This window comes from Bacillus rossius, chromosome 1 (genome assembly GCF_032445375.1).
Source record: "Bacillus rossius redtenbacheri isolate Brsri chromosome 1, Brsri_v3, whole genome shotgun sequence".
Taxonomy (NCBI): domain Eukaryota; kingdom Metazoa; phylum Arthropoda; class Insecta; order Phasmatodea; family Bacillidae; genus Bacillus; species Bacillus rossius.
In genome coordinates, this window is record NC_086330.1 from 5,221,107 (window position 1) to 5,233,269 (window position 12,163).

The 12,163-nt window shown below is 42.1% G+C and overlaps 1 protein-coding gene across 1 annotated transcript in view; it reads right to left on the reverse strand.

Moving 5' to 3' along the window:
* Positions 1–12,163, reverse strand: part of LOC134531463 (voltage-dependent calcium channel type A subunit alpha-1) — a 362,182-nt gene that overhangs the window by 78,929 nt on the left and 271,090 nt on the right. Inside the window, exons 26-28 of the mRNA XM_063367179.1 lie at positions 10,498–10,581; positions 4,918–5,058; positions 1,516–1,581 (exon numbers count right to left, since the gene is read on the reverse strand). Coding sequence (XP_063223249.1) covers positions 1,516–1,581; positions 4,918–5,058; positions 10,498–10,581 — 291 coding nt within the window. The remainder of the gene's footprint in view (positions 1–1,515; positions 1,582–4,917; positions 5,059–10,497; positions 10,582–12,163) is intronic.

Sequence of the window (12,163 nt, forward strand, 5' to 3'; positions counted from 1 at the left end):
CTCAAATAATATTGTCAATACATAGTGTAAGAAAAAAAGATTTAAAAAAAAGAAGGGGGAAAAAAATTTCTTTAGTTAGCAAGTGAATTTCAAACACAATATCTATGACATAAATTTATAAGCAACACCTTGGCAGTTTAGTAACATCTAAATATTAGTACTAAGAATACACTATTTAAACCTTAATTACCATACAATATATTTCTAAGACTGTAGAGAAATACATACAATGTTTTTGCATGTATGAAAATGCCATATCCATGCAGAATGAAGTTCTAAGATAATGCCAGGTTGTGTGGGAAAATACGACGATAAACACTGTGACAGTACACAAAAACACTGCTATCATTCGTCCAAAATTAGCTATAAGAGGACATACATAACAAGTACATACTTTTGATCCATACTCAAATGAGAATCCTAAAATTCCTGTAGTGTGCATTAATCTGAGGGCACATTCAAAATGTAACACAACTTGTGATCATAAAAAAAAAACTATTAAAATACTATGTGGTTTCTAAAAACCTAAACAATATCTCATTCACACACTCATTCATTTTCACAGGGATCATGATAATAAATAGAAGTAATCCAAAATTGTTAAAAAAAAAAATATTTTATTTTATTTCTTCAACAAACGAGAGATTTGCAACAATGGTTTGGATAAAATCTTTTAGATACCAAACTATTTTTTCAAAATGTTACTTCTCTTGTTCTTACTTATATTGAAAGGTCTATCAATGGCTTATTAGTTATGAAGTAACTGTGGGAAGATTACGTTTGTTTGGTACACATAGCAAAGTAGCTGACATCATTACTGGTAAAATCAAACATGAAAATGAGCGTCTGAAACAGACGACCGACTGCAGAAGACAACGCCACAAATGCGACTCGGCTGCGTATTTGCCGTGCGCACAGTCGCCAGCTGACACTCGCGGCAGTGCAGACGCAGCGCACGCTCGGCACAACACCGTGACGGCACGGCGGTCAGGCCAGACTCCACGGTCGACTCCAGCCGCCACGGAACTGAGTCACTTGACGCTGTTTCAAGCTACAACATGACTGTAGTTCAAAGGCAGCTGTTCAGAAAGCAAAGAGTGCTGTCGTCTGGGAGGGTCGCCTTCCCCAGCAGCCGCAGGGAAGAGAAGCAGAGACAACTCGAGTGACAGACTCCATTTGCCCCTCTCCTTCATCCTGCGTCTCTCATCTCAGGAAACGCCGGACTGAAGTGGCATAAGAGATGCAGTTTAGAGGCTGAGCGCGAAGTTTTTCAACTGAGAGGAGGTTCATAAGGCGGTAGTTAACATCTAAGAGGCAGGGCCTGTTCCCATCGGAAAGATACAAGTGTGCGATCATGATGCGACCCCCTGCTTTTAGTTCCTACAGTTTCGGTGAAAATCACGAGCGTTGTGTTCAGATGGATACGCGGCGGTGCGACCGAGGTAGTCTGGCGTGCCCGGCGCGAGTGCGGAGGAGGCCCTGGGGAAGCGGACAGAGGGGAGGGGAGGGCCTCACCTGCATGCCGATGATGGCGTATATGAAGAACAACATGGCGATGAGCAGGCACACGTACGGCAGGGCCTGCAACAAGCCACGGCTGGCGTCACGCCCCAGACACCGCGACACTCGCGGCCGAGCATCCCCGAAACACTGCTCCGACAACTCTCTCACTCGGGGCCAATGTGCTGTAACCAGTCTTTTATAAACCTTTTCCTAGCAACAATCATCCAAAACACTTCCGATAAATCATCATTATAATTAATTTAATGGACATTAATAACTGATCGCACGTAAATTTAACAAGTCTGCATGAGTGTGAAAAACCAATGAAAAAAATTTGTAAAATATAACCTATAGAGACCGAAAAAATTCGCGAGTTCATTTCGCGATAGGCTAAAATACAAATAGTTATACCTCAGTGCTGCCTCTGCTATTGGCTCACAACTCACCTGGATGACTCTGGGCCAGTGAGAAACGCCCGGCCAAAGCTGTATCGAATCGCAGGCTGCTACGTTGGGACGTCTCAAAACACAGCAGCCAATCAGTGGGTGACACTTGACCTAGTGCACGTAGAACTATCATCCTGCAGGTCATTGAACCCGCGAATTTTTCCGGTCCCTACCTATAAACGAGGTCTGTAATATTGGCTGAGCAGTTTTTTGAAGACCGAGGATCACAAGGACATTTCAGTAACGGTCGCAGCAGCAACCACATCACAGGCAGACCCTGGGACTCCCTGCCTCGCTGCCGGCCGACAGGCTTCCCTGGACCGGCCATGCCGACCACTCTTGCGACACAATCCACATCTCCGAGAAAGACCCCAGGATGGGTCCCGCTACTGAACCACCTCCAGAGCTACTCTGCACGGTGCACAAAAAAACACAGACTTTCCCACTACCCAATGCTTCATTCATATTTTTGAAGTGAAAACTTCTATTGTAAGGTTTGGATAGGGAGTAAATTCATGTAAGTCGTCACCGACATGGTCACGTGACGGGTTAATTTTTTTATATTTCAAGGATAAAACTTAAATTTATTCTATTTTTAAAGATACAAGTTTTTTATTTTATCTTTATTTTCCAAGGAAATTTTAACGTTATTGTGTGGTACATATTGTGAGTATTGGATATTTTTTAGAAGGTAGTTAAAGTTGAGGCTATGTTTTTTCTTTTGTTTATTTATTTATGATGTGAATTTCTTAAAATGTCAGGTTATTGATTTATTAGAGATAATGTTGATTATTTGTAGATTTAAGTTAGTAATTTTTTATTCTTTCAATGAAAAAACTTCATTTCTTCTAGTTTTTAAGGTATTATTGGTAGGGACAAAACTTATGGGTTTGCGTTACCGACATGCTAGTGATATAATACCAAAATCATTTTCTTGCGTACATTTGACGTAGAAATTATTTCATATTACACATTTAAAATCAAATTTTAAGTTTTCACTTCTGTCGACATGAATGACTTTTAGTTTTTTTTCCTCTGTTAATGTTCATCCACATCTTACCACAAAGCGTGCATATTTAAAGAAATAAAATATTAATAAAACTGTAATAAAATACTTCATTCACACAACCATAAATAAATTGAAGCATATAATACTTTATTATATCTCTAAGTTTTCATGTAGCTTTTATGTTTAGTATTGTCTTAATTGTTATATGTTCTGTCACTGTGTTCGTTAATGTCTGTTGTGGTCACTGCCGGTATGTGAGACACTTACGTACTTACATATGTGTTGGCCAATTGCAGATGGCCTACATGTTGTGGTCATTTCCTTCAGGTACCTGCAGTGACCTCATTTGTGTTTGCTGTATGTGTTGTGCCCACCAAAAAAAGTCCTTGACTGTTGGTGGGCATGTAACAAATATATATATATATATAAATAAAATAAAACATTTATGTATTTTTTCGCTTGGGCGAAATCACTGCAATGTTTGCCTGGAGTGGTTTCGGGTAACCATGGAAACCTGGAACCAGGATGGCTGGACAGACTCCGAACCTGGAAGCTCTCGAGAGTGAGTCCAGAGATTTACCAACACACGAACACAAAAAAATTAAATTTTTAAAACTTTCAGTCATAATTATTACTAGCGGTACATGCCAACCGAACAATGCTAAATAGTCTGATATATTTTATCATATGCTAACTTTGTACACAGATAAAAATTACGGAAATTCTTAGGTTAGTTTACAAAGCTCAAGCATTTCCATAAACATTTTCTCCAGTGTGCTTAGTATTGTCACAACTGTGCATAAAATACTATTACATGGTTTAGACAGCAACAAGCGTAATTTGTTTTGCATAACTAATATTTATTAACTGCTCCACGTGAATTTTTTTGACTGTTTGTGTGTTTACCACTTTGCACTTTCCATCGTAAATCAAACTTAGAAAAGAGGTAACTGACTAGTGAATATATCCTTTCATATTTTGCAGGTGACTCAGTTATTCCTATTCACAGCTCCAACATATATTCGTTCTTTAAATGATTCACGCAATGGGGAATTTTGATTTAATTCAGTTTTTTTGGACATAAGCCATTGCAGTTTTGCACTGTTTGTCATGGAAAAAATCTGAAAATAAAATCTTCATTTTTGTGTTTATATGTTTGCTGTACTGTCCAGGTTTCTTGTCTGCTTACAGTTAATGTCTCGTCGTTGTTAGTCCACTGTGTTCATCTGTGTTGTTATATTATTTTTCATGACTAAGTTCCTTCAACGGAATTCTTGTGCTGTCTGACATTTAGGGGTGGAACATTTTTTTTTGTCTGTGCTGTCGTTGTTGTGTTGTCCATTATACTTGTTCAGTTTCATTGTTGGTTCCGTTCGACATTGCTAAGCTGAGTAATTTTTGAAATTTTTCTTTTTCAAGTGTTTGAAATAGAGGATTTTGTAGACTCTAACGGAAATTAATTTAAAATAAAGATTTCAATACTCTTGTATTGGTAACTGTCTCATTAAATGCACTACTACAATAGTGTAGCATTTGAATATTAGCTATATTTAACTAGTACAAAATCTCATATTTTAAAGAAGTAATTTATAACTAAGTTTTCTTTTGCATACAATAATGTCAAGTTCTCTGCAGATTGAGATAAAAAATCATAAAGCCGTTGTTTTTTGAACAAATTATGTTTTCATTTCTTTCTGAGTAAAGTAATTTTTTTAATATTAAATATTTTCAAGGGTCTGCAATGGCTACCTTATTTCCAATAACATGACTACTACTTTCAATCACTGACGAGATTAACATTTTTCTGTGTGTTTAGCTGGTATCACTACATCTTAATTGTAGACATAGTTTACTTAGGCAGCTACTTCTCACTTGTAGGTGTTAAACGTACACTTTTGTGAGTGAGACTGCACAACTAACCACAGGTACCTCTCCCAATGAACAGTGAGCAGGACATACCTTGAACGACTGCACGAAGGTCCACAGCAGGATGCGGATGGTGTAGCCTTGGCGCAATAGCTTAATGAGTCGAGCGGCACGAAACAGTCTCAAGAAGCCCACGTTGATGAAATTTTCCTGTTCAGTGTCTTTTGCTAATTTCTGGACAAATGGTTATGTGTCACTTGCCTCATACCATGAAAAAGATCAGTTAAAACTAGCTTCTGCAAGGAGCACGCCGATCGGACCCACGGAAATATTTGCACGTTCGCGCCTCGACAAGGTTGCTGAAATCCCACAGCTTAATTTTCTTTGATAACATTTTAAAAACACTCGAGAACTACCTGTTGTGTAGTAACGTAAGGGTAAAGAGTTTCTTTACAAGACACGAGGACATCTGAAAGGCTTGACAATATTTCCTGTGGGCCCGAGCGACCGGCTGCATTGCAGTGCCGTGTTTGCACTCGGCGCGTCGATCGTGGGCATGACTGCATCTCGGTTGGCGTGCTGCTTGGGAGCTGGGTGTGCGAGGGCTCGGGACACCACAACTGTAGCGCCCTTCCACGTCAACGAGACACCCACCGCACTGCACGGCCACGACTGCCGTCTCTAGGCTCGGTGCCGGCTGTCACCCGGTCAACAGCTATTGCTCCCGCGAGCATGAAGAATTAACAGTGATCACGTGTCAGATTGCTGTTTGGATGGTCGAAAAACACCTGAAAGCGGCATGCAACAAGTAAATGAAATACGAAATGAAACATCTATCTTTCAAGTGGTGTCCGACTACCGAACCGGAAGCCCAGTGCTGGAAGCCACGAGGGGAAGGGAGGGAGCTGCAGTCAGCACAGAGCGAGCACGCCGCGGCGCAGACACGGCGTCCCCGGGGAGAGGGGACGGACGCCGGCGCGGCGGGCCCCGGGCCTGAAGCCGTCCGTGCGACGAGCCTCCCGGGCCGCGAGGGCGCGCGATCTGGGCGCGACAGGGGTGCCCCTGGTCGCCGCGCCCCGGAGCAGCCGTTCATCTTGCCCGGGGGAGGCCGGGCACCCGCGCGCCCACACGCCCGCCCCGCGAGGGTCCCGGGACGGCCTGGGCCCGGCGTGCCGGCCGAGGAGAGTGCCGGCCACCACTGTGCGGCACTCAACACCGTTCTCACTTACCGTGTTCTCTCGCACAACCGTCGCACATTTCATACTGAAATCAAGTTCGAAAAGTAGGGGTGCGACGATTACGCTGAATTTTTTTTTGTTACGTAAAGTTATTCATAAAAAACAAAAACCGTTCATGAAAAATTGTTTATTTAAAAAAAATGGTGGAGTATACAAGAGCACGCCAAACAATTTATATTAATAATTATTCATGCAACGAAAACCTTTCTTCAACTTTAAATATACAAAAACAAAATTCTATGACCCGAACGCGAGCCACTTGAATATGTGACGTGAAATTAACGCGTAACTATCGTCACGGTGCACATTTACCATGAAAGGGTGCGGGCCGTCAAATGAAGTTAGCTCGGTACACTCGACAGATAGCGCGCGCTGCATGCAATCGGCGAGATATCGATATTCGACTACGTGTGCGCGCTCTATACGGGAAGCAACATAACCAAACATGAGTGATGCCAAATAGCGCTGGCTACAGTTTTATAAGCGGTATACCGCGGCGACGTAGATGAACAGATAAAGGTTTTAACGTATAAAAACATCTTTAAAAAAAAATTTACACATCAGGCAGCTTCATATTTCTGTTAATTAAATAAGTTAAATAGTTAATTTCCGAATAAATATTAGATTTCTACTTTAAAATACACAGTTTTATACGAAAAAGATAACTACACAAAGCGGTCGGAATCTAATAGCGGGGCCAAAAACATCATGCGACGTTTTTACGCGAGAAGTTTTTTTATCCAAATTTTGACGCCCTAAAATATGGTTGCGACGATTATGCGAGTACGACAATTATGTGATAAAAGAGGGTACGTAGAACCTACATCAGTGTTAAATACACAAGGCCCGAATGTCTCCACTAGGCCTACATCTAAATATTATATTTCTGAACCGGGTTGCAAGACAAGAAACTAAACTGCGCACAGCGTTAACAACGGCATTCACCTCTCATGTAGTCTGTGATTACAAGAGTTGCTCCAGAAAGTTTGGTAAAAATCTGTAGTCTGAAAAAACCTCCCATGCACTACGCACAAAAGCCAACTACGTGACATATGCAGCTATGCAAACTAAACAGAAATTGAGGAAACATGTGTTTTAGCTCTACTTATTTCAAAGTGTTAAAACAAAAGCCTGAATAAAAAAAATTCAAATCTGAAATCACTAGCTAATAAAAACCAGAACTATTTTTATTTTGGTATATACAACCCAAATTGTTTATTGAAAGCTAATCTTTGGTTTGATATTATTTAAGTAAAGACTTAAACTTGTATGATTTGACAAAATTAAAATCACAGACCACAGACCACATCTGATACACTGACAAAAATGTCTTGAGAACATAAAAACAAAACTAACTACAGAACTATTTTAACATATAATGTGCAGACTGATAAACTGCTTTGAATCAAACATTAAGTTTTAGATTTGTTATGACAACATATTTTAAAACACTAATCCATTAAAAAACAAAACAACATTGTTCTTGACTTTTGGCATTTTTATGGTAGAAATGGTTCTGTCTTTCACCCCCAGCTTTCAAATTCAAACATTTGCTGCAGTCAAGTTCAAAAATTAGCAAGGAGTTTCTCAGTTGCACTTGACTACAGAACCACATTGTGCAGTCAACACTTTGTTGGTGCCAGATGTCAAGGTCATCAGATATGTCATTTGTGTGTCTGCCTCTCAGAACACACACTGTAATATGTAGTTGGTAATAAGTCTAAGGTCTGAGTGACACCTTCAACTGCAATGAAAATGTGACAAAGACCTTACTGTGATCAGTTTAGCGTGACGTGAACCAATGTCTACCCACTGCCCTCAAGCCCCCCCCCCCCCCCCCCCACCTAGCTACAAGAGCACGTGCTGCAGCGTGATCACCACGGGCACCAACTGAGCAAACAGAAACTGTAACTTTCATTGGTGTTATTTCGCTTGTTTCTTTAATCACGGGTTTCGTTGTGTTTCTGTTTGGTAATACTTAACTACAATTAGTGATTTTCGACCAGAGTACTGCCCACCGAACTCCCCTCGCGCTATATAATAACAGAACAAAAGAACCTCTTTGCCCGCTGTTAGCTTTCTAATTCTTTCCTTCTGTTGGTGGGAATGATAGATTTTTGAGTATTTCGGGAGGGGGGGGGGTGGAATATTCAGCCTCCCCTCTCCCCACTGCGCGTGTCCCTGGTGTTGTCGCATGCCTACACTCCAGTCACAGACACCAGTTTCCTTCCCTAATAACCTATTCCCCCTCCCCACCCACCTCACCATACACAAACACAGAACGCTACTGTCTTCCGAGCTCTCTCAAGCTTTACGTCTTGTCTGGTCGATAATGCAGAACGTGAACAATGGACACGACGAAGGAAACTGAATAAGGAACTGGTCATGGCCTGTTGGACTGGGACTCAAACCCGCAGCCTCTTGAGTGTGAGCCCAGCATCGCGCCACATGAGGACGAGACGGACTACACAGAGTGACCGGCAGCCAACAGAGTGTCCGTCTCGATATCGCGTTAGCTGTCGAGAATGCTCCAAAGGAAATTAGTCCAACTGCATAGCCAGGGACGGGAGGAGGAGACACCTAACTCGAAACGTCAGTCGGGTAAGAGCTTGCCGTTTACACTCACGGTGGTACGTCAACACGTGCAACGATTTCCCCGATTACTTCATGAGTAGAACTCCATGGTTTGTTCCCGGCAGACCCAGACACGTTGCCACCAGCAGAGTGTTCAGATGCTACTCACACCGAGTTCCTGCTACACAACGGTTACACAGAAACATCTCGTAGCACGGCTTACTCTAGAGCCATATCCTAGCAGCTGCTGTGGCGTATGCTAGAACTAATCATGTTACTTGCTGGCGACATTTACTGCGCCAGACACTGGCAGCACGGCGCAATCACCTGCTGTCGCAGAAATCACCACCACCAGGATTGTAACGCTGAGAGCTACGTGCAAACTCGCTACTTTTGTTTTCCTATCACCTTCATTCATGCATCTCCGAATGCACGGCTGTCTTGAAGTATCACCTCTTTATAGTATAGTGAATCCTCTTGCAAAATGAACCTCTCTTTAATGAAATGTGATCTTTGTCCAAAGAAACATGTATCCATAACCACCGACATTAGGAGCATCTAATTACCTTTTAGGAAGATAATGTACTATTTATAAAACACTATTCTGAAAGAATGTCCAGAAATATTCTCAATTGTTTTTAAATTATTTTATTTATAAAACACTAAAACATTTTTTTTCTAGTTCCTGAGAACTCTAGTTATCTGTACTCATGGTCAGACATTTATTTAATGTTAGGTTTGTTTGTATTTGCTGTATGGCATACACGCTGAGTATTACTACGAAAATTTTGTCTTAATTTTCTCACTCACTGAAATCCTGCCATATCGGCCCTGTTTAAATGGCCGTCCACACTGTCGCCAACTGTATGTAGGTATATCCTTAAAATGTTACATTAAGAGTCATTGCAGTGGAAACTTTAAAAGAAAGTATTGTAATCGTTTATGAAAATAATTTTCAAATACAAATGATTTATAACTGAGGATACATGTACTACTGCCCTAAATATATCTAGTAAATATGTGTGTATGAATCAATAAATAATTTAATTATTGAGCTCTACCCACTACTTTGCATTACAATGAAGATGGAGACTTTTTAGCATGTCGGTTTTGTTTCAATTGATCTGCTTTGAAGTGTTGGAAGTGTGATTCTCGTAAGACAGATATTTTTCCCCCACTAGCTGGCATCAGGAAAAGATGATGGAAAGGCAGACAGTTCCTGGACGGGGAAGGAGTTGGGACTGCGTCTCTCAGCGCCACAACCAGGCGGGTGGTGACTTCTCCAACGTGGTCGCGATCATCTTCCTCCGGCGGCCGGAGCGCTCGGCAAAGCTCGCAGCACAAGCTGTGGCCAGGACAGTGCTGCAGAGGCCACGGAACACTTGGCGCGCGGTCCTTCAGGGCCGGGGGAACACCGCGGAGAAGACCTGCCTCCGCAGCACTGTCCGCCCGGGCAGGGGAAAAGAGTTGCTACTGCAGTTTATTGTGTCATTCCAAATCACGTGGCACTACAAGGAAACATTTCCGGAGCTCACACCATGAAAGAAGGGGAAAAAAAAACCGAAAAAGCAACAAGAAACAGATTAAATGAAATAAGTCATCACTTGCGACAAATCTTTAAATGTCAAAAAAATAAAGTACAATGGTTGCTAGAAGCCGAGGAAATTGAGGTCGAGTATAATAAGCTCAGATGTTAGCCACAAAATCACACAATGGTTCATGCTACAACACTTGAGGATCTGTAACGGTGACATCACGCAGCTGGGGACAGTCTGAGAGAGCCACATGTGGCAGCCACGTGGCTTGCGATGACACAGCAAGCAGCCAATAGCAAGAGCGCCAGGAGACTCCTCACACTCACCCCTAGCTCTATGACCAGAGCATCTATGATGCTCCCGATGACCGTGATGAAGTCGAAGGTGTTCCACGGGTCTTTGAAGAAGTTCTGCAAACAAGCGCAGAGCACGGTGAACTCTTTGCACGACGTGTCGGTCAGACGGCCGAGAAGGGGGCCGTGGTCACGTCGCGAGCGGGGGTGGCCGTGTCCATCCGTGTTCTCCCCACCACGGGCAGAACGACGGTGCAAAGTTTCTGGAGCCAGGAGACCATCAGAACCTGACGAGGTGCCCCGCGCCTTGCAAACCCTGACACGAAGTCAAGGGGACACGCCACGGCACGCACCCGTGCTTCCTCCCAGCATTTGCAAGTGAACGGCTCGCGCGGGGTCCCATCGCTCAGACGCTGCTGCCGCAAGCCGTGCCAGAAACATTGCTCGTGTCAGCTCGTGGTGTCCTCTCCCCGAGCACGGCGCGACCACAAGCCACTTTTACCTTCGCGTGAGAAAACTTACAACGAAACCATCATGCAAGAACCAACACAACTACATCTGTGAGAAAACATGCAAATATTGTGCTGCCTGTTAGAATATTTATGTACCAATAAAAATTGATGTCACCAATCGCTTGGAATTATATTTCATTTTTAATGAAACTTTGTTTCTGACAATGCCTAGGTTTAAATGATGAGATCGTTTTAACACATCAGCGGAAACATATGATGCACATGCAGGTATTTTCATTCGTGTATATGAGCTGAGAAATGTGAACACATATATAGTTTTAATATGTACATGTTTTATTGTGATCTGCTTTAGAACTGATATGTGGCAGTAATGATTAAGGTAAGAGAACAAGGTAGTTCACACAACTGCATCCATCTTAGCACTCAGAAATTCCGTCATCTACCTGACGTTAAATTTAACGTTGTTAATTGAAGCGACTTTAAAGAAACAAGCACCTCCATTGCCGAAGCACAAGGATGTCTATGGATGGCACTTGTGTTTCGAACAGAAGTGCGATGCAGTGTGTGAGCGGCAGCAGCAGCAGGCCGAGACGTGCTACGACTGAAGAGCTGATTGGCCGAGCTGACGGCGAGCGTGTCACGTGACTTGCTCCAGTGCTGGGATGTGATACAAGTGGGATGCTGGGACAAAGCGACTTACCGGTATCTCTCAAAGCGGGACTGCTCGAGTGGTTAAATTAACTCATTAACACAAATACCTTCGTTACCTGCTTCACCTGCAGATACTTTCCACACAACACAATCTGTAGGTACATTTACAAATACTAGCTCGTTTAGGAATTTTACTGAACTTATAGATATGATACAATTTTTGAATGTAACTATAAGAAAAAAATTCCTAATTTATACAATATTAGGATTATAAAAACTGTTAATCTAAATGTTCCACATCAGAAAATCCACTCATTGTGTGCTATGATAATATTATATATTTCGCATCACGTTACATATAGTCCTTTTCACTGAAGCATACTCAAAATGAAAGGATATAGGACATGTAAACACCAATATCAACTTAATAAAATTTTTTTATTTTGATTTTGCTTCTCCACAAGTGCCTTCTCGACTGTCTGTCATATTATACATAAGCCAATAAAGGAATATCCCAGTTATAAATTTTAATAGTATTAACTGTGGGCATTGTAGGGTTTTGGTTCAAGGTCAGG